General features: G+C 43.0%; 2 protein-coding genes across 3 annotated transcripts; both read right to left on the bottom strand.

The window, feature by feature from the left end:
- Positions 1-13,651: 13,651 nt before the first annotated feature.
- Positions 13,652-15,143, bottom strand: LOC125543271 (cysteine protease XCP1). The gene is made up of 2 exons (XM_048706572.2): positions 14,262-15,143; positions 13,652-14,060 (listed from the first exon to the last, which is right to left on the bottom strand). The coding sequence occupies exons 1-2, from the start codon at positions 15,093-15,095 to the stop codon at positions 13,839-13,841; spliced, it is 1,056 nt and encodes a 351-aa protein (XP_048562529.2). The 5' UTR covers positions 15,096-15,143; the 3' UTR covers positions 13,652-13,838.
- A 1,688-nt stretch (positions 15,144-16,831) lies between these two features.
- LOC125540621 (general transcription and DNA repair factor IIH subunit TFB5) lies at positions 16,832-18,647 on the bottom strand. Of its 2 annotated transcripts, none has more exons than XM_048704305.2 (3): positions 18,402-18,647; positions 17,364-17,430; positions 16,832-17,265 (listed from the first exon to the last, which is right to left on the bottom strand). In XM_048704305.2, exons 2-3 carry the CDS (start codon positions 17,396-17,398, stop codon positions 17,088-17,090), a joined length of 213 nt encoding a protein of 70 aa, XP_048560262.1. In that variant the 5' UTR covers positions 17,399-17,430; positions 18,402-18,647; the 3' UTR covers positions 16,832-17,087. The 2 variants fall into 2 exon arrangements, with proteins under 2 accessions (XP_048560262.1, XP_048560207.1); XM_048704250.2 differs by having other exon boundaries at positions 18,451-18,647.
- Positions 18,648-20,186: the final 1,539 nt, after the last annotated feature.

Genomic DNA, 20,186 nt, shown 5'->3' with positions numbered 1-20,186 from the left:
GGGGATCAAGGAAGACCAAATTCGGGCAGCACTCCGGTTGAAAATAACAGAAATTGAATAAGAATTTGATAAGATGATATAACTTGCAAAGAGGGCATGACACTCCGGTTAAATGGACAATCATGAAAAGAACATGATCTTTGATGAAGCGGAATGATGGTTGAAGAAAGCAACATCATAATGGCTCCGGAACAAAAGAATAGAAGAATGTATCGACGGAACAAAAGAATGGAGAAGAAAACAACATATTCTACCTCCAATGAGCTTGAAAAGCATCTTAAAGAGAAGGGTCACACGGAGTTGTTGAAACAATCCGCAACGAAAAGAATAACTTCATATGGTCTTATGAAAACCATCTCAAACTGAGGTGAAATTCTGCCACTAACGGGTTATGCTTGACGTAGGTTGCTATAGGATCACTTCTTGATCATAGTTTCTCGACCGCGCTTTGCCTTCTCTTCTCGCTCTCTTTTGCGAATATGTTAGCCACCATATATGCTAGTCGCTTGCTGCAGCTCCACCTCATACCTTTACCTTACCCATAAGCTTAAATAGTCTTGATCGCGAGGGTGCGAGATTGCTGAGTCCCTGTGGCTCACAGATACTTCCAAAACCAGCTTGCAGGTGCCGTTGAACCGTGCAGATGACGCAACCAAGCTCAGGAGGAGCTCGATGAAGATCTTGTCCTTTATGTTGTTTCGTTTTAGTTGATCAGTAGTGGAGCCCAGTTGGGGTCGATCGGGGACCTTTGTCGCATTTGGGGTTCTTCTTTCATTTTGGCTCCGTAGTCGGGCCTTGATTGTATCTGATTGATGTAATGCTTTATTCATGTAATTGGGTGAAGTGGCAATTGTAAGCCAACTATGTATCTCTTTCCCTTATTATATTACATGGGTTGTGTGAAGATTACCTCACTTGCGACATATGCCTTCAATGCGATTATGCCTCTAAGTCGTGCCTCGACACGTGGGAGATATAGTCGCATCGAGGGTGTTACAAGACGTCGCTGCTCCGTACGTGTGTTGAACGCGGAGGTGCCGTCCGTTCGGCGCTAGGATCATCGGTGATTTGGTTCACGACGAGTACGACTCCATCAACCTCGTTCTCTTGAACGCTTCCGCGCGCGATCTACAAGGGTATGTAGATGCACTCTTCTTCCCCTCGTTACTGGTTTCTCCATAGATAGATCTTGGTGACACGTAGGAAAATTTTGATTTTCTGCTACGTTCCCCAACAAAAGGATCTCCTTGCCTAAGCCCACACGAAGGATGAAAAGACTCCAACAACTGCCCATTTAATGGCACAGAGAATTTTACTGATATAACACACTCCATAATCCACTTTATCCAAGTTGGTGCAAAACCATACGCTCCAAGCATACTTTCCAGAAACTTCCAGTCCACACGATCATAAGCTTTAGCGAGATCCTACTTATATGCACAGTATTCACCACGACTATCCTTCAATGTATTTAGCGAATTCATACATTCAAAAGCAATGAGAGTATTATCTGAAATTAATCTTCCAGGAATAAAGGCACTTTGGGTAGGAGAAATCATACCATCCAAGATGGGTCTCATTCTGTTTACGAGACATTGGGAAATAACTTTATATATGACGTTGCATAGGCTAATCAGCCAAAAATCTTTCATCGACTGGGGATTCTTCACTTTAGGTATAAGAACAATGGTAGTATCATTAATCCCTTCGGGCATACTTCCTGAAACGAAAAATTGCTGGATGGCACAAACAATATCTTCGTTTAACAATCCCCAGTTCCTCTGAAAGAATCTTGAACCAATTAGGAATACATTCACTGCTAGACATGTTTATCCCTTCATCTTGAACCGCACTGATTACATGTTTATCCATTCATCTTGAACCGCAATCGGTTCAAGATGAAGGGATAAACATGTAATCATAAACAAAGCAAGAAATTTAAATTGTCTGGCCCTCGTTTCTGAGGAGGCTACATTCTTAGGATCCACGGGGGAGTCAATATCCTCTTTAGCACTAAGCTTCCTAATTTTAAAGAGCCCACATTTAATTGAGGTCTTCAATTAGAATTGGGTAACCCGATTTTGATCGGGTCAACAATTTCTCATTCATTTCTTTTATACTATACACTATGCTTCCAAATTTTTAAGACCTCACAATTAATTGAGGTCTTTAATTTAGAATTGGACCACCCAATTTTGAACTGGTCAACAAATTTTAGGCGCTCTCCTATTCAATTCTTAAATTCACTTGTTCCCTAATTTTCAAGCTCTTTCATTTAATTGACGTACTCAATTTTGGATTTGTTTAATGATTTTGATCGGGCCAACGATTTTTCAAATCAATCTGCAGTAACTGGCCTATAAAAATGTATCAATCCCACCCGCCCTCCCACCACTTACAAAAAGGAAGCGTCATAATGTGATATTGTACCACCAATGTAGTACATGAAGCCACTGACGCAGAAATTTCCCCACATAAATATAGGTTGATTAGGGGATAACATAGAATCACACCACGGAAGGCCCACCAAATCACCACATTATAAGTAAAAATAAAACGCAGTCCACCATCTCCCTCACCCACCAAACTAAATATTCCATCAGTTCTAAAATATAAGGGGTATTAGTTTTGACCAAGTTCGGGGCAAAAAATATCGGCATCCACAATATTACATAGAAAAATTATGGAAATTCATTTCATGATGACTTTAATCATATCAATTTGATATTATGGATATTGATATATTTCTCTAAAAAATTGATCAAACTTAAAAGATTTAATTTTTCAAAAAAGTAATACACCTTATATTTTGAAACAAAGTGAGTATGTTTCTTTTAAAAAGAAACAAGAACATGAACGGCGCAGCAAAGCGCGCTCAACCCTTCTAGTCCATGATGATTTCCCAAAGGCCAAAGTTGGCACCACAAACATGAGATCTCATCGAAGCTTTCCAATGACCATAATTCTTAGGATCGAGAGTAGGTGGAGGGCCTATATTAGTAACATTAGTGCCTTGTGAAAGTATAGGGAACCGATGCTTTACTTGAGGTAGTCTTCCTTATCAACCTCAATACCGGCTATGCCGGCGGCGTTCAACGTGGAGGTTGACTCGACATCCTTTTGCTGCATTCAACGTGGCGGTTGACTCAATATTCTTCTGTTCAAATATAACAAGATTCCTTTCCAATTCCAAATTTTCAACTCGTAGTCGGGATTCTCATCGGTCGACATCCTTACTCTATAGCTGTGAAGGTAAACAACAAGAGAGAGACCTTACTCTGATAACAATTAAAGGATCAAAGATGCTGATAATGTCAACTATAGGGGGGGAGGGGGGGATGGGTGAATAGGCGGCTACCAAATTAAATTATTTTCATAGTTACTTTTAGAGGCTAGTGCCAAAAAATAAGTTCTCTAGAAATACAACTAGGTGATACAACCCTACATGATGTGTTGTAACAAGCTAGCAAGCTTCACAAGGCAACACACAAGCACTACTATAGACACTACACCACAACACTTATTTAGGGGCAATTAACTGCCGGAAGAAATACATGTTCAAGGGAAAATGGACTGTCGGGACATTAGTGTATGCCGGTACAAGCATCTTAGGGCAGACAAACTGCCGGGAGAACTTGAGCAACAACAACAGACACACTGTCGGTACAATTTTGGCCCATAATCTACCGGGACATCTAGAAAACGGCCCATATACTACCGGGGACCATCTTTGGCGCGAGACCAAAAAGTATCGGGCCAATGTGTGCACAAATACAATACATATGATGTAGAACAAATAATAATCTAATTGCCGGAGTAGTGTTATTTCAACATGGTCATATAAGGGTCAATATAAAGCAGTTGCAGTAGCAGGTCTCAACTGCCCCATAAAATCTTGTTTTCTGGTATGCGATCACATTAATGATAACATGTCAGGTAAATAACATATTAGAATATTTATGCCCCATTGCAGCCACAAACTATATCAAGTGTGACAATAAAAAAAGACTATCAAGTGTTTACGTAAACATAGAAACAAAACAGGCACCACAAACAAGCGACGGGAGAAGATAATTCAAGGACAAACTACTAGTTGGTACTTTGTACACTCTAGAGTTCTCCGTTTCTCCTAAACCTGAGAATCTTGTACAATCTAGAAAAATTGTCAAGTCATTTGCTAGCTAATACATTAAAAAAAAAGCAGTTTCTAGGGTAATATATTTAAAGACATTATAACTGAGCACTATTGGAGCCCTCTCAGGCCATTATCGCTTTTGGCCGTCAGATGTCAAGTTGTGGGCGTTTCTAGCGGTTGGATTTCCCTCTAATCCGGTCCAGCCTCCCTCTGCTGTGCAAATCGGGCTGCATGGGCTGGGTCGCTTCTCTCATAACAAAATCCACAATCTCCTGTTAATTGGGCCCAACGGGCCTTCAGTTTGTCGTAATCGCTTTCCCGTCCGTCGCAACTTTGGAAGGGCGAGAAAAAAATTGTCGAGCGCACTCGCTCTCTCCTCCCATGTAGCGTTATGTGGTGCAGCTCGTTTGGAGCAGAAGAGGAACTTGCTCCGTCAAAAGGAGTAGAGACAGTCGGTCGCTTCTCTCGAGCAAAAAAAAAAGTGAGTCGCATGGTTGCTGGTGAGAGGCCAGTGTTGGCGATGCGGTTCGGAGTTCGGACGGTTACTGGTCGAGGACCGAGACCATGCGCCCGTGTTGGTTCGAGCCTCCCGACGCGCACACCGATGCAGGTAGAGGTGAAGCGTCGCTCAACTGTTCGGTGAAGCAGAGGGGTGAAACGGACTATAGTTGAAGCATTGAAGGAGGCAATGAATTTTCAGTTCCAGGGAGCATTCACCGCGAGCGATGTGCGCCACTTACGGGCGGCGACTAATAGAGGTGTGCGTTTTCCCCAACCTACAGCCGCTTCAGTTCCTGCGCTCGCATATAGCTTCGTCTCCTGGTGCTCTCCCTCACCCTTCGTGCTCTAGCAAACGGATTGCCTATCACGGGAGAGTAAGTTGATTAGCCGATGGCCACGCGCTAGATCGTGAAGCTCTGACCAGGCTGTAGAGGCGGCGACGAAAAAGCTACGAGCATCTTGGGCGATGACTCCAGTTCAAGTAGCTCCTCCTCGACGCCTCAGTTGCTCACACCTTTTATAGATGGTCGATGGGGGATTCCTCGAACGCCACCGCCGCCTTCGTGTACAATCACACTCGCTGACGGCACGTGCCCCCCAACGACCACATCCCTCGACTGCCACTTATTTAGAGATAGATGAAGGTTGGTTTTTCCCGCAATTCCTGCTACAAGTTGCATCAGCAAGCAAGGTCGAATCCTGAGCTCCAACTGTCGTGAGGATCCTTTAGTCAAAAACCGATCAATGCCTTTGTTTTTCTCTCCATATGCTGCTAAAGCCCCCACTCCCCTTCCCCAATCTGCATTTTTTTGCTCAGATCTTGCTACTGATGGTAGTCGGTGTTTATGGATGTTTGTAAACAAGACTCCTAATTAGATTTGTGTTGAAAATTCTGCGTAACCATTTTGTAATTTTGATTGATTGCTATGGACAAGTTGCTGATTATATATTTTGTTTGCAGCAGGCAATCTATAAATTGAGGTTTTCTCCCCATTGTTTGATCTCCATCACACTGTGTTATATGTTTGTGTTAATTCCTCATATTCAGGAATGATCTTCCCATTATTTTACTGCAAGTTTGTGTTTGTGCGAACGCCTCAATGAACTTGGTATTGATCCTTTTGTATCAATTCTCTAGCAATGGATTTATTCAGGTGAGGTACTACCACAAAGGATGACACTGAAACTTGGTTTACAGTAGAATGAGCGGATCTTAGCAGCTTATTTGAGGCAGGAATTTTTTGGGTTTTGCTGATTCATAGTTCCCTTTATCTTCATATACTTTTTTTTCTGGGTTGTCTCATTCTGATATCAAGGTTTCTTATTTGTATTATGATTTTTAAAAATTGTATCATCGCATGCATGAAAGATTTGGCCTTCTTAAAAAGGTTTCTATAAGAGCATCTCCTAGGTACACAAGTAAGCAGAATCACTATCCTTAAAGATATGAAGCCTTGTTGCATATGGATTTTTTTCGTGTTTGCTCTTGTCACCGACGCAGTGCTGGTCACATCAAACTCTTATGAGAATTACTAACAAGGTACTTTACTATTTTTACCTTGATTTTAGAGTACTCAATTCTGCATACATATAATTTATATATCTTATAAGATAAGAGGAGCAATGTGGAGATCCACAGTATAGAGAGATCCATGTGCTTATAATTCAAGTACTCCATGTTAGTAAAAAAAAAGAGCATCTGGCATATTATCAGATTAACATATCTTGTGTTTCCGCATTAGATGTTTCTTTGTTATTTCTCTGAAAATAATATCTCATATTTATACGGTGAGATGTGAAATTGAGGTCCAGGACCCATGATGAGCAACACTGGGCTGAAAGGAGTGGAGGGAAGAGACAAATTTGTATACTCGCCTGGGGGCAAGTTAATAAATAGTATTATTTTTATAATTCTAATTACTTAGTGCATAACAGTACACTGTTTGCTTAGGTTTGTGTTACGAAAAATCAGTGTAACCAAACTATGGACAGGAGTTAAAGTACGAGGAAGGCCTGAAGTTATACCAAGTGTTTTCAATAAGGGTTAGTAAAATTTATCTGTCGGTGGTCTTAATGATTAGATAACTTTGTTGTCGATTTACCCTTTTCTTTTAATACCATGTTCCAGCTTCCTCCATCGCTTTTAAGTTCAAATGTGTTTGTGTCTTCATCACCGGAAATGTGGTTTATCTTACTCGATCTACTTTGTGCGCATGTTTTAACATATATTATTTTTATGCTTCTAAGAAATGGAACATGGAAGAAATGGTGTGCTTCTCATTCGAGAAGATTCAAAATTACTAGGAGAAAAAAGGAAACATGGAACGTGTGCACTTGATTTCCTAAAACAATGAAACCAAGTGTTGATAGCATGGACTAAACAAGAACTAGGACTACACCTGGGGGATGGTTATCCGGGTTGTGGTAGATATGTCGAGTACACCAACCGTTCTGTTCCAGCAATTATTCAATACTAGTTGAGTGCCCGTGTGTTGCCACAAAACAACAAACTTACATGTTGCTCACCATCATTGTTGGCCGCTGACACCGTCACCCCTTGTCAGTCACAATGGAGGGGAAAGGGGAGGGAGGGGAGGGGATATTTTGTCTCCCATCATCCTTGCAACCCCTCCACTAAAGTGCTCATCCCATAAAATATTTTATTATACTTTCTTGTACTATACAATGTACCACTAAAACAAAATACATGTGACTCATACTTGAATTTTGTTTTAGTGATAGAAGTTGAAGGTTATTGGCCCCAAAAAATTTTATATCCTCATGCCCTTGATGAAATATCATAGAAGTTGAAGGTTATTGGCCCCCAAATAAATGTTCGGACATTGCCATTCAGTTGTAAATTTAGTCAGAGATAGGTATATACATGCGACACTGGAACATCACAAAAATATAACAAAATATTGATTAGAGCATCTTCCATGCGTTACCCATCTTCATTCATGCATCTTATTTTCTCCTTCCTTCCTCTATGTTTGCTCGCGCGCCAGCTCCGCGATATCCAAGGGCCAGAGGATTTCAGACTAATATATGTGAGCGGCCTTTTCCTTCTCATTGTTGACGACCTTTCCCATCAGTGTGTGACTGGATCTACAAGGAAACATTTTTTTCCACTTGTACCTTCCTCATTTTTTTCACTCGTACCATTGATTAAAAAGAAAACAAAATGGTGTATGTGAGGCATCCCTTAAAACAATTGCAATCATAATCTAAATAGGTGTTGAAAAGCAAGCAACACTTAAAACCCATAATTTGATTATACATTTTACATGATACATACAATTCATGTCAGGTAAATTATAATATATTTGGCTCATGTCAAAACAAACATGTATACGGGAGGGAGGCAACTACAGCTTGCTTGTACCGTGTCCCGAGACACAACACCATCAACCCAATTGTTGACGGTGTATGTGAGGCATCCCTTATTTGTCTCCATCAACGGTGTCATGTTCAAACTCTAATGGCCATGGTCCGTATCCTTCGCGCCGAGACACATATTTGGAGCTCCTGGACAGGGAAGATATTGTTTTGGCAGCCTTGGGCTCGTCGTCGCCTCCTTGCCACATACAGTGCACTGTCAAAAGAAAAAATAGATGTGTGTTAGTGATATCAAATATTAATTCAATCTTTAAATTCCGCTCATAGCATAAAGAGCCAAACATGATACGAGTATCACTTGAGGATATATCTAGCAACAGAGGCATCAATTGCACTTCTTTGTGATGGGCGGCTCGATTTCAAGACTGACATCTTCGTTCACAAGACTGTCATATTCGTTCCCAAAAATCATATGATTTGATCACCTCCAAATTATCAATATTACCTTGAACCTAGGACATGCTTTCTGATTTTGTATGGTTGCTGATGAAAACTCCACACATGACTCAAGATTGAGAACGATGTGATAAGTTAGGACTAACATGAACATTAAGTAGGACAACCAACATGCCTGGTTAACAGAAAACTACGACGACACACTACCATCACACTGAATATGTAAACTTGTGTGCATTATTTAGGTTCTCAACACCTGATAGCGAAAAGGAACATGGTGACATTTGACCAAACTTTTCTTCTGTTATGCATATCCAATGTCTCATGCCCTTCCTATTCATTTTCTCCTATCAAGCATCTCTTTGCAAATGTATGAAAAATAGTAGCTTCCCACGTAGATGGGGTCTGGATCAATGACCCAACAAGAGCAGGCAACAACATTATGGAAGTACTGGTCAAGCTCGATATTAATCGATGACCACCTTCACTGATGGCGGCATGCTGTGAGAAGACGTGATGCGCTCTCGCTCACCAGATGCCGGCTCACTGCAGAAGTAGTTCTCCACACATCAAGACTTTAAACACAAGAACCAATGTCTTGAAAAACTAAAAGAAGAAGCAACACATATAGAAGTGTGAAAAGGCCATAAGCAGGGACAGAATTGTGCAATAGCTCTGATGGATGCACATAAGACAGTTACTACCAAAATAAAGTAGTCTATGTGGCAATTTGATTGTCGGAGAAGTTTACATATAATATACCCTTCAAGTAAACTGAAAATTGAGAGGTTCATCTATATAGATACATAGCTCAGAAAGAGCACAATCAAATCACGAGAAAAACAAGCAATGGTCATTTTGACCAGAAACAAAATATCACACATTATTAAGAAAAATAATAAGCTCAGTGTGCAGGCAACATGATACTAATTTATAACGCACTTGTCATGCGCACAAAAGGTGACATTTGTAAATGAAGTAGTAATTATTGGTAATACATATACACTTGTCTTTCAGAAGCTGAAACCTACATGCATCTTCAATCATGCATCAAACCTGCCCGTACAAATACATCTATATTTACTGAAGGTTGGAAAATTTCCTATTGGGTAGCCATCTACAATCATGCAGGAAAGAAAGGAGTCTGTATTTTTTTTGAACTCCCATGTATAGCCAATAACAGACTTACTGGAAGTAGTACATCCCAAAGTAGCAAAAATGTTGCTCGGGCTTGACTAATAAAAAGTAAAATAAGACAAGCATTTTAGATAAGTGAAATATTTAGATATTACTGTTGTACAATAATTGTTAGAGCTGTGACGTGCTTGAACCATCTCATCATGTTTCTGTTTTGGAATTTGTTCTTTACAAAACATTCAACTACTTGCTCATCTTCACAATAATGGATCCACCTTTGTGTGTGAGGTCCTAGATCGAATGCATTCGATGCACTGTAGGAGGATGTCGTTGCAGTAAAGACTAAAGACATTGCATCTTTCACAATCATAGTACAATGAGAGATGACAATCTATTAGCAAGGCCTCTCATTGGGAAAAAAAGAATCAAAAGCGAGTGATGAATTTCATACCAAATGCACAAAAAATTACAAACCAATGCACAACACATAAATCTTGGCACAACGAGAACATGTATTAAATTATATTTGCATCATTGAAAGAAGGTCAGCAAAACCCATATCCCTATGCGGAACTCTGTAATGAAGCTTTGCCTGTTGTACGGTGCCAATTGTGTTTTTGCACCAGCAGCCTGCGGTGCGGTCTGCTCCTGAATATGCAAAGATTGTCTCTGACTATACAATATTTACTTCAACCACATGCTTCAGAGTTCCCTGGCAAAAAAGGCTCCAGAACACATATGCTTGCATCACAGAACTATAAAGCTATGAGGAGCATTGTAGTGGAGTAATCATTTCGAGCAAATTAATAGCCATCATAATTCTTTCATTTTTTTCTAATGATATATCATCCATATAGTTTCTCTTACATTATACATAGTACGTGAGAACCCGCAATTATTATTCAAGCCTGTACGTGAGAACCCACAATTATTATTCAAGCCTTATATACCATCTAAGAAAATGCTATGCGTGTAGCATGCTTGACTCTGTTAGAAGTATATATCTGTTGAAGTTTGACATTAATTTAGAAAATATTGTGTATAAAACAAACATCCGTTGACAATTGAATTTGACCATAGGTGTTGTATGGACTATTTTTTTTCTGGATGTAAAAAAGCCAACATGCTATACATGGGAGGCATTGTGGTCTCTAAGCTCGGCATAGTGGTTTGGACAGTCTAGAAGAGGAAATCAGATATGTGCATGCTGGGCATAGTGGTTTGTAAGCTCGGCAACAATCTCCTCACTACTGTTCTACACATTCAAAGGTTACCAACTTGTTAAATTAAGTAGTTTGACAGTTCTGCAAAGCAAACTATTCATAATTGTAATTAGAACTCAAATGCATAGCATATTAGGATACCTATATGCTCAACGTGGACATCAAGAGTAACCTGAAGAATGCCAGCAACGTGCAGGCTGCCCCTACATGCTTGGTATATACATACCTTCATTGTTGCTTTGCCTCTCTTTGGGTCTTTATGGAGTCCTGGTGTTGATTGCTAACGCATGCTGCAAGCAGCTGGCATACCACCATGGCATGAGCACCAACCTGGTAAACTTCATGAAACACCAATCCATCTGCAGGAGGAAGATGCACATGAAGAAAGGATCCAACTATGGGAAAAGGGTAGATCACTAACCAAATTGAACAACGTGTACCTCATCGATCTTGTATGTCTCCAGGGTTGTGATCACAAGACCCAACCGGGAATAAGGCCTGTAATTCCAAACAAACCAAGAAGATTTAAACAGTGAGAACCAAAAATTAGGCATCACAAAGACTAACCAAGGATAACTCAAGACTAAGACCCAAAATTAAGCATTAGGACAGGAAGCATGCTTACGTCAATCTGTTTATGCAGGTAGCGCGGAAGCTTCGCCGGCATGGTGGGCATGTGCAACGGATGTCAACGAACATACAGGCGGGGAGGCGGGCATGGTCGGCGCTGAGGCCGGGCTTCTCCGTCACGTACTCCATCTCCACCTGCAAGGATTACGGGGGGCGGAACCGAAGCTCGCCTGGGGGCGGGGGTCAGGTTCGGGGTGAGCGCTCTCCTCGGAGCCCTCGCCGGCTTCCGTGGCACTGCTCTTCCTGTCCCTGCGGTGGCGGCAGGGGTGGCCGCGCCCGGTGTCCCGCGGCTTGGGGCTCGCGGCTCGGCTCGCCGCATCCGCTGCGGCGGACGCGCGCGGTGGGGGTGGCGGTGGGCATGATCGTCATCAGCACTCAGCAGAAGCGAGCGAGGCGCCCCCCTCCTCCTCGTTGCCTCCGCTATTTGGCAGGAGAGAGACGAGATCGGGAGCGAGGGGTCGGCGAGAGGTGGGGCTGACGGGACGTGCGACCATGGGGGGAGCGTGGGCTGGTTTTTCGGGGTTGTATATGCGTGCGGGATCGAGCGTTTTTTATTGCGTGATGGGTGGGAGGAGGTCGATCGTGGCTATTTCTTTTTCTATCGTCGTTTTTCTGTTTTTCCTTTTATCGCGCCGGGAGAGAGGGAATCGTAGGAGGGTGGGGTGGAGGAGAGCCAGGCGATCCTGAAGGTCGAATTATAGGAGGTCAAACCATCACGACGTTCGATTCTCCTTTAATAGTAGAGATTTTCTTTGAACATTAATATTTAATATTACAAACAGACGGGCGCAGCAACGTGCACCTTTCATGATCTAGTTAATATCAAGATGATACCCAATACGTCCATAAGGACATGATATAAAGAGTTATTTAAGACATCAAGGATGCACATGCGATAGAAACACACAAGTTAAGGTTTAATTCTAACATTAGAAAAAAAGGTTTCTAATGATAATATTAGGTAGAAAAATATGTATGTAAATAAACATCAACATGTTTGTATTTTTTGTATATCAATTAGAAACTATATTTAAGCACAAGATAATTTATGACTAAATAAAGAAGTTTAATATAAATAGGTGCGGTGATGTCTGGCATAGCATGATGGGCGGAGTGGGGGTTAACACCAGAGTACATTATTTACTTGGTTTTTTTCGGCCGACGGTGGCGGCGGCTGCATGCGTCGTTTCCTTCATGAAGGCTCCGTCATGAGGTTCCTTTTCCTTCACATTGCTTTGGGTGAAAACTTGATCTTCGGGATCAGGCAGTGACGGCAATCCGATGCCATGCCCTTCTTGAAGGCACCGCCTTGGAGTCAATGCTCTGTCAGTGTCCCACTTCACTTCTTCTTGACGGCTACTTCTGGGGGGTCCTCGTTGGCTCTAAGCGGTTCTTTTTGGCTCATCTATAGTGTTGCTTGGTTGTTGATTGGGTAGTGTGGCGGTGCGTCGGCACCCTTGTACCTTGCCTTGGGTGGGTGTGGTGTGTGTGTTGGTGTCGTATTGTATCCGGATGTGTATATCTGGTCGTTGCTTTATATATAAATTGGGTGAAAGACTTTTTCGATAAAATAAGTGATGTGACAAGAAGGCTCCATTGAAAAAAAAAGGATGAGAATAACCATGAGAAACTGAAAAATAAATAAAAAAGCCCTTCAATATGGTTCTTTGAGGCTTCCGTGATGCCTTATTTAAAACTGGTCATTGGATTGGCAGATGTAGATTATTTATTACTGATCACTTGAGTAAATAAATTTGAAGAGTAGACTTGAAGGCCTCAACTTGGATTTCATTAATCTATTTCTGAAGTTCGAAGTAAGAGATTTTTTTTTGATTGGTCTAATAAACAAATCTATTTCTGAAGTCCGAAGTAAGAGATTTTTTTGGTTGGTCTAATAACCAAAAGGATTGGATTGAAGTGTAATGGATCTGGTGCAGGCTGCTAGGTTTTGCTGTTCAACTGCAGGTAACTGTTGTCCTTGGATGATACATCTTGGGCTAGATGACAGATGTGGTGTGTTGATTGGCAATGCATTTTTCTAGAAGAGGCGTTTCTGGTTGTTTGGTGGCACTGGGGTTATGTGTTCCGATGACTGTTTGGTGTGAAGATTATGGAGCGTCTCTGAGGAAGAGCAGAGCTTGACTCCATGCATTAATGTTACCTGCACTCACTTACATCTGAACTTTCAGGCCATGACACTCAACACAGTAACCAGACAAGCTCAGCAATCTCAAAGGAAACTTGAAAACATTTTTTTTCTTATTCCATCCATTGTTGTCGTGTTAACCGAAATAAAAACCACATAAAAGAAAAAGCAACGGAAATGCGAAGATGAGGAACAACGACTCTCAAGGATGGTTCAACGCGTGCTCTGGATGCAGCATCTCAGTCTGGAACATCGGCAGCCGCGATCATCATTAGTTGTCCTTGGTAGGGTAGGAGGCCATCTTGTTGATGCCGCAGAGGCCCTCGCCCTTGCCGGTGCCCCTCTTCATCCTGATGTACCCCTTCTCGCCCCACTTGGCTCCCCACGAGTTCTTCACAATGATGTAGTCGTGCCCCTTGCCCTTGTCCGACCCGTACCCGACCGCCGCCACCCCGTGATCCAGATGCGCGCCACACGGACCATCGAAAACCCCCTGCGGGAACCAGGAAAATGTTTCAGATTACAAGTCATTTCAAACATAGTTCAGAGCAAATGTTAAGAACAAAAGTTAGTCCAGTAGAAGGGTGTAAGTTGAAAAATGTCATCCAACGTGAGTATGCATGTGGGTCACATTTCGGTGACACGTCAGGCTTTTTTTCCATTGCCAGAAATATATGTTAATATGTATGCTTACCCCGCTGTAGAACTGGAAGTGCCTGCCGGAGGCCTCAATGGCGACGGAGACGGGCTGGTGTGCGAGCGCCTTGATCAGCGCCTGCTCGTCCTTTGCCGGCACGTCCTCGTAGCCGCTGATCGACACCGCCTCGGACTCGCTCTTCTTGCCGTCGCCGCAGCTGCCTTCTTCCATGAGGTACGGGTAGGCCTCTTCGGTGTGGAGCCCGCCGCTGGAGGCGATGTAGGAGAAGGCATAGTCCATCATGCCGCCGTTGCAGCCGCTGTTGCCGTCGACGCTGCAGTCGATGAGCTCCTGCTCCGACAGCGCCGTCAGGTTGCCCGTCACGATGGCGTTGATCCCCTCCACCGCCGCCACCGTCGAGAAGGCCCAGCAGCTGCCGCACTGCCCCTGGTTCTTCACGTCCGTCACCGCGCCCTTCTTCCTCCAGTCGACGTCCTTGGGCAAGTCATGGGCAGACACGTCCTCGTACCTGAAGCTCCGGCTGCTGCTCCGGCGAGCCGTGGCAGGGCTGAAGCCGAGGTAGGCGGCCTTGAACTCGTCGTGGGTGAGGTCGGCGAACTCATTGAGGCCGAGCCAGTAGCTGGTCACCTCCCGGTTGATCTCGTCGATGAGCTTCAGGTTGTCCTTGAACACCTCGAACCGGTGCAGCTTCTCCTCGAAGCTCGCGTACGCCTTCTGGTGCTTGGCCAGCCACTTCTCGAACAGCTCGATGAGCCTGTCGTGCGACGACAGGTCCTCATCCGAGTACCCGACGATGGAGAAGTCGCTGTTGCGAGCCACGCACACTCCGACACAAAGGAGGAGAACAGCAACCGAGAGCTTGGAAGCCATGACTGATATCTCGAATAATGGAAGTGTTGGTTGCAGGATGGAAGAGACAAGAGAGCATGCAATGTATTTGTAGCCTCAGTTTGGGCATGCGATTGAATTGCTTCAAAGCAAAGGCAATGGAGGAAAGAGAGATGCAGTGCCTGCCATTGCCATTGAGTGTTTAAATTAAATCATGCCAAGGCTTTAAGCTTTGATCTCTGACGGCGAGACTTGGCTTCCAAGCATGTAATGCTGGGTGCAGAGCGAGCATCCCTTTCTGTCTGTGGTACCTGCAAAAAGTTTAGAGGAAACCTCATTGGTGCCTGTGAACCTCATTCAAAGCAAAATCTTAGTGCATATATCTGAAGTCTAAACTGAAGAAGGAAAGTGTACATGTGCGACCTGATGGTTGGATGAACTATCAGTGTCAAGAGATTGCCATAAGTCCTTTTCCATGTTAATGCATCGTGTTCTCAGCTAGCTGAACATAGCAATGTACAATGGTTTCTGTATCTGTTCACCAGATTGTTTCAGAAAACAGTAGTGTTGATTTCACTTTGAGAAAAAAAGGGTGTACCTTTTTGAAAAGATGTAAGGGAATGTTACCTCCTGGTGGCCACACTTGCTACTTGGAGTAAAAGAGGGGCATCAAGTTCATCATACATTGCAGGTGCTCATTTATCTTTTGCAGGCCATACAAAAGTCAAAACAAGCCAGATGCAGAGAAAATAGCAAAGGTAATCTTCTGTGGGCTGTTTCTATTAGATCCAGAGGAACATGGTCCTTCGGTGCAAAATGGAGTGCATACGTAGAGAGAAAGTCATAAATGAACTAACATCTACCAACAGGGGCTCCAACCTTACCAATTTATGAATTCAAACACAATTATATATTCCTTACTCCATGTTATCAATACAGAGAAATTTTGGTATAATTTCAGTGCAACTCCTACTTGGTTCCTCTACTCAGAACTCCCGTGAGAAGTTAACCTTGACAGGAGGAATCAATATGAAACGGTGCTCTACTCTCACCACGGTAAGAATTTCATTACCGGTCCAGCTAAAAAAGGCAATTTCATCACCAAGTAAATGCTCACTCGGAGGACATGAAGATTCAATACAATGATACTACAGAATTATCATCCTAGTGCATCACTGCTGGAACATGTTGTTCAGTCTGTAACCATTCCACATAGCTATGAATCAACTACTAGTGTAGGTATCTCTGAATGCTTCTTGCCTCGGCTAGCTGAACATAGCAAAGTGCAATGGTTTATACATCTGTTCATCAGATAGTTTCAGAACAGTAAAAGAGGGGTGTACCTTTTTCAGAAGATGTAAAGGAATGCTATCTCATGGTGACAGCACTTGCTACTTGGAGTAAAAGAGGGGCATCAACTTCATCATACTGTGTCATGTGCTCATTTCTCTTTTCCAAACCATACAAAAGTCAAAACAAGCCAGATCCAAGCAAAATAGTGAAGGTAATTTTCTTGTTGGCAGCTTTTAGCTCTACACAAGTCTACAGGTACATATTTCTTGGGGGCAAAATGGAGTACATATATTCAGAGAAATGCATAGCTGAACCAACTGGAGACTTGATTTGACGAACTGTAACACAAATATATCTTTCTTACTTCATATACTTGGTTTTTCATTACAGGGTTGATAATTTTGGAAAGCATTGTTAGTAAAGCTTCTACTTGGCTCTATCCAGAGCTCCAGTAATTAGCTTACCGAACATCTTGACAAGAGTAATAATACATAAGAAGTGGTACTTTATTCAGTGCAAGGTATCAAGATCAACATCACCGGAAATATTATCAGCTAAAGGCTCACTCCAAAGATACATAAGACGCAAAACTCTGCGATACTACAGAATTGTCATTCCAGAACATCACGAGAGAGACATAACATTCAGTCTCGGCATATAACCATTCTACATAGCGATAATCAACATAGGTATCTCTGGATGGAGTTTGAAGCTAGCACCGCGGTAATGGATAGTGGCCCTTCATGTTGGCTTCTCGTAGCTGTTCTGATCTCTGAACTCCGCCATCTTACTTTTGATGTAATCTCCCATATTAGGCTGGATAAACATGTGTGTGGGGTCAAGAATGTGCACGATGAACTTCTCCGATGCGGGCATTGACGCATTCATATTAACAATGAACTGAGCCATCGGTATATCACTGGGAAACAAAAAAGATAAACCAGTGGATCAACTAAAACTGCAGAGTGATGGTATAATGAACAAAACAGTTGATCCTGTTGGGATTTGCGAGCTTACCAGGAGATGAACAGCCCCTTGATTGCATTAACCATCTTTCAATGTGCTCGGTACAGTAGAATATTACCTGTTTGGCAAACAGAACAACCAAGTCATTCGGAGTAGTAATGTTACTGAAACATATACAAACAATCTGACACATATCATGTAAACAATGGGGTTCTACAGTGGCACCAGGTGATACCATTTAGCCAGCAGCAGAGAGAAAACAGGGGAAGGAGGGGTGGAGGATCATGAGGCTTCATGGTGAAAAAGGACCAAAACTAAATGGACTAAGAGCAAAATGCTCAAATCACAATGGTAAGTGGTCTGGCTTCTTCTCTTTATTTCTCTGAACACAAGTACCAACTGTCTACACCTTCAGTCAGATTGGGACCATTAAAATGGAAAAAAGAAACCAACATGTGCCAGAGTTTAGGGTAACATAAACCCAACGCATGGATAATGCAAATGTGTTACTCCCTCCGTACCGAAATACTTGTAGTTGGGGGAACTTGTACTACAAATATTTCGGTACAGAGGGAGTACATTACATCGCATGGCACATCAGAGTTAAACAATCTGTCAGAATAAACGGTGCTACTTGGGGAAGGCAGCAGATTACCAGATTGGGCAGGCAAATAAAATCAACGCAGGACAGACTAGATAACTGAGTGCAAATTGTGCATAACATGTAAACGAACTACAAAGGCATCAAAGTTAAATTTGCCCAAGCAAAATCTGGCAGATCAGGGCACACACAGTATGCTACAAAATCAGGGCGTCCAGAGTAGATTCGCTGAATCAGGGAACAAAATTAAATTGACATCAACGGCAGCTTTACAAGCTCCAACCTTAATTTACAGCAACAACGATCGGTTGAAGGGTGAAGTGGGATTCAGAGCGACATCTAAGTGAACTGCGTGACCGATTCTAATTCCACTTCCCCAAAGAATGTTTGGTACTAGAATCAAGCAGTCAGGGTAGCTTCAATGCCAGTCTATCCTAGAAAAGATCCAAACCAGTCAAGATGAACGGATGTACAGGACAGTACAGTACAGGGCGGATCGCCGCGTCGATGTGGGATGAGCATGGGCAGGGGTGGCACCTGGAGGGGGCGGGCGCGACCGCTGTCAGAGGAGAACCTCCTGGGCGCGAATCTTCCTGTCTTGGCGAGGGTATGGGGGCGCGGAGAAGGTCCGTGGCTCGCCGGCGGCGGCGGCGGTGGCGGTGGCGAGTTGAAGGGGATTCCCGAGCTGGTGGAGGAACACCTCTGCCCAGATCGAAGAGGGCTGGAAGGATGGGCTGCCATATGAAGCTATTGGGCCTATTATCCCTTCTGAAAGGCCTGAATTAAGCCCAGTAGTTGGCAAAGGCGGACGACACTCTCCAAGCAAAAGGCTCAAGGCTGGCTGTACGGGCCAGCCCAATACATCCACAAACTTTTTTATTAGGCAAGCACGAGCAGAAGGGTCCCCAGACTCACAAAAAAAAAACGAGGAGAATGGTGCTTTGTACTTGTCGGAGGGTCGCCATTTGTGGCTTATTAACCTGTATGATACCATTGTAGTTCCTGTCTACTTGATCGTTAATCAATAAAGTGCAGCATTTTAACCCTAAAAAACTCAGGATTTTATTTATTCAATATATTTTGGGAAATATATAATTGAAAGTTAGTTTACATATACATATACATATATATATATATATGTATATATATATTGTGAAATAAAAACACGTTTTCATATATTTGAATCGCTGGTTTGTACCATCCCAAACACGGTGTACCACGATTAGCTACTAAGGCAATATATAGAGGAACAAGGCTACATGATAGACTAGCAAGGCATGAGATCGAATTGGCATCAATGTTGAACTAACACCGGTGGTCAGGGTCGCACCTGGAGGAGGGGGGTGTTGGCGACGCAAGGGAAGAAGGAGGGGCAGCGCCGTCTAGATGGTGGGTGGATGGATGGGTGCAACAACCTCCGTAAGGGGAGAACTGAGAGTCAGGTTGTCTTGCGAAGAAGGCAACATGTGTATGGTTGATAGCTCGGCATTGAAGTTGTAATCTGTCCTACTGCGTGGCACAACAGGTTGGGGTCCGTCTGCAGGGACAGTGAGAGGAGGTCAAGAAGAGCTAATGTTGATAGGCCAAAACAATTTGTGGGATCATGAAACTTTATTCAGGGTTATTAAGTGGTAGTTACACGATCATGTGGCATTCTCAGCCCGACATGACAGTTGAAACCTAATGACAGAGAGAGTTTTGCTAATCTATCAACTTCAAAGTTGTGGCTTCTACCTTCATGACTGTATTGCACACCTCAAAATCATCCGTATCCTGGGAAATCACTAGAACAATAGCACCATAGCGGCCTCCTGCCCCTACCTGCTTGGATGTCTTTTATTGCTTCCAAACAGCCTGACACAATTAATACCTTGCACAACATCAAGTCATTAGCCAAGGCCAAAGCTTCTCGACACGCTAGGGCTTCCAGAACGGCAGGATAGGTCATGTTCTTGAATGGGATCAAGGACGAGCCTAGGAACTTGCCCTGATCGGTCTGGCACGTGACTCCCACTACTCAATGGCCACCATCGCTATACACCGCACTGTCAACATTAAACTTTGCAAAACCCTCTAGAGGCGCTATCCAAATAGCATGTGATTGATTCACATCTCTAGGACATTTGGATGGTGATTTGTTTTGTTGGGTGCTCTGAATGTCACATATGAAGTTTTTGACTAAAAAGTGTGCTCAAAGAGACAACTGGAACTCTCCTTCATGAATTTATCTGCGCCAAGCGTGCCAAATTGCCCATAGTGTGACTACCATATCA

Source organism: Triticum urartu, chromosome 1A (genome assembly GCF_056163025.1).
Source record: "Triticum urartu cultivar PI428250 chromosome 1A, HENAU_Tu73, whole genome shotgun sequence".
NCBI lineage: Eukaryota > Viridiplantae > Streptophyta > Magnoliopsida > Poales > Poaceae > Triticum > Triticum urartu.
This window is presented reverse-complemented; position numbering and strand designations above follow the sequence as displayed.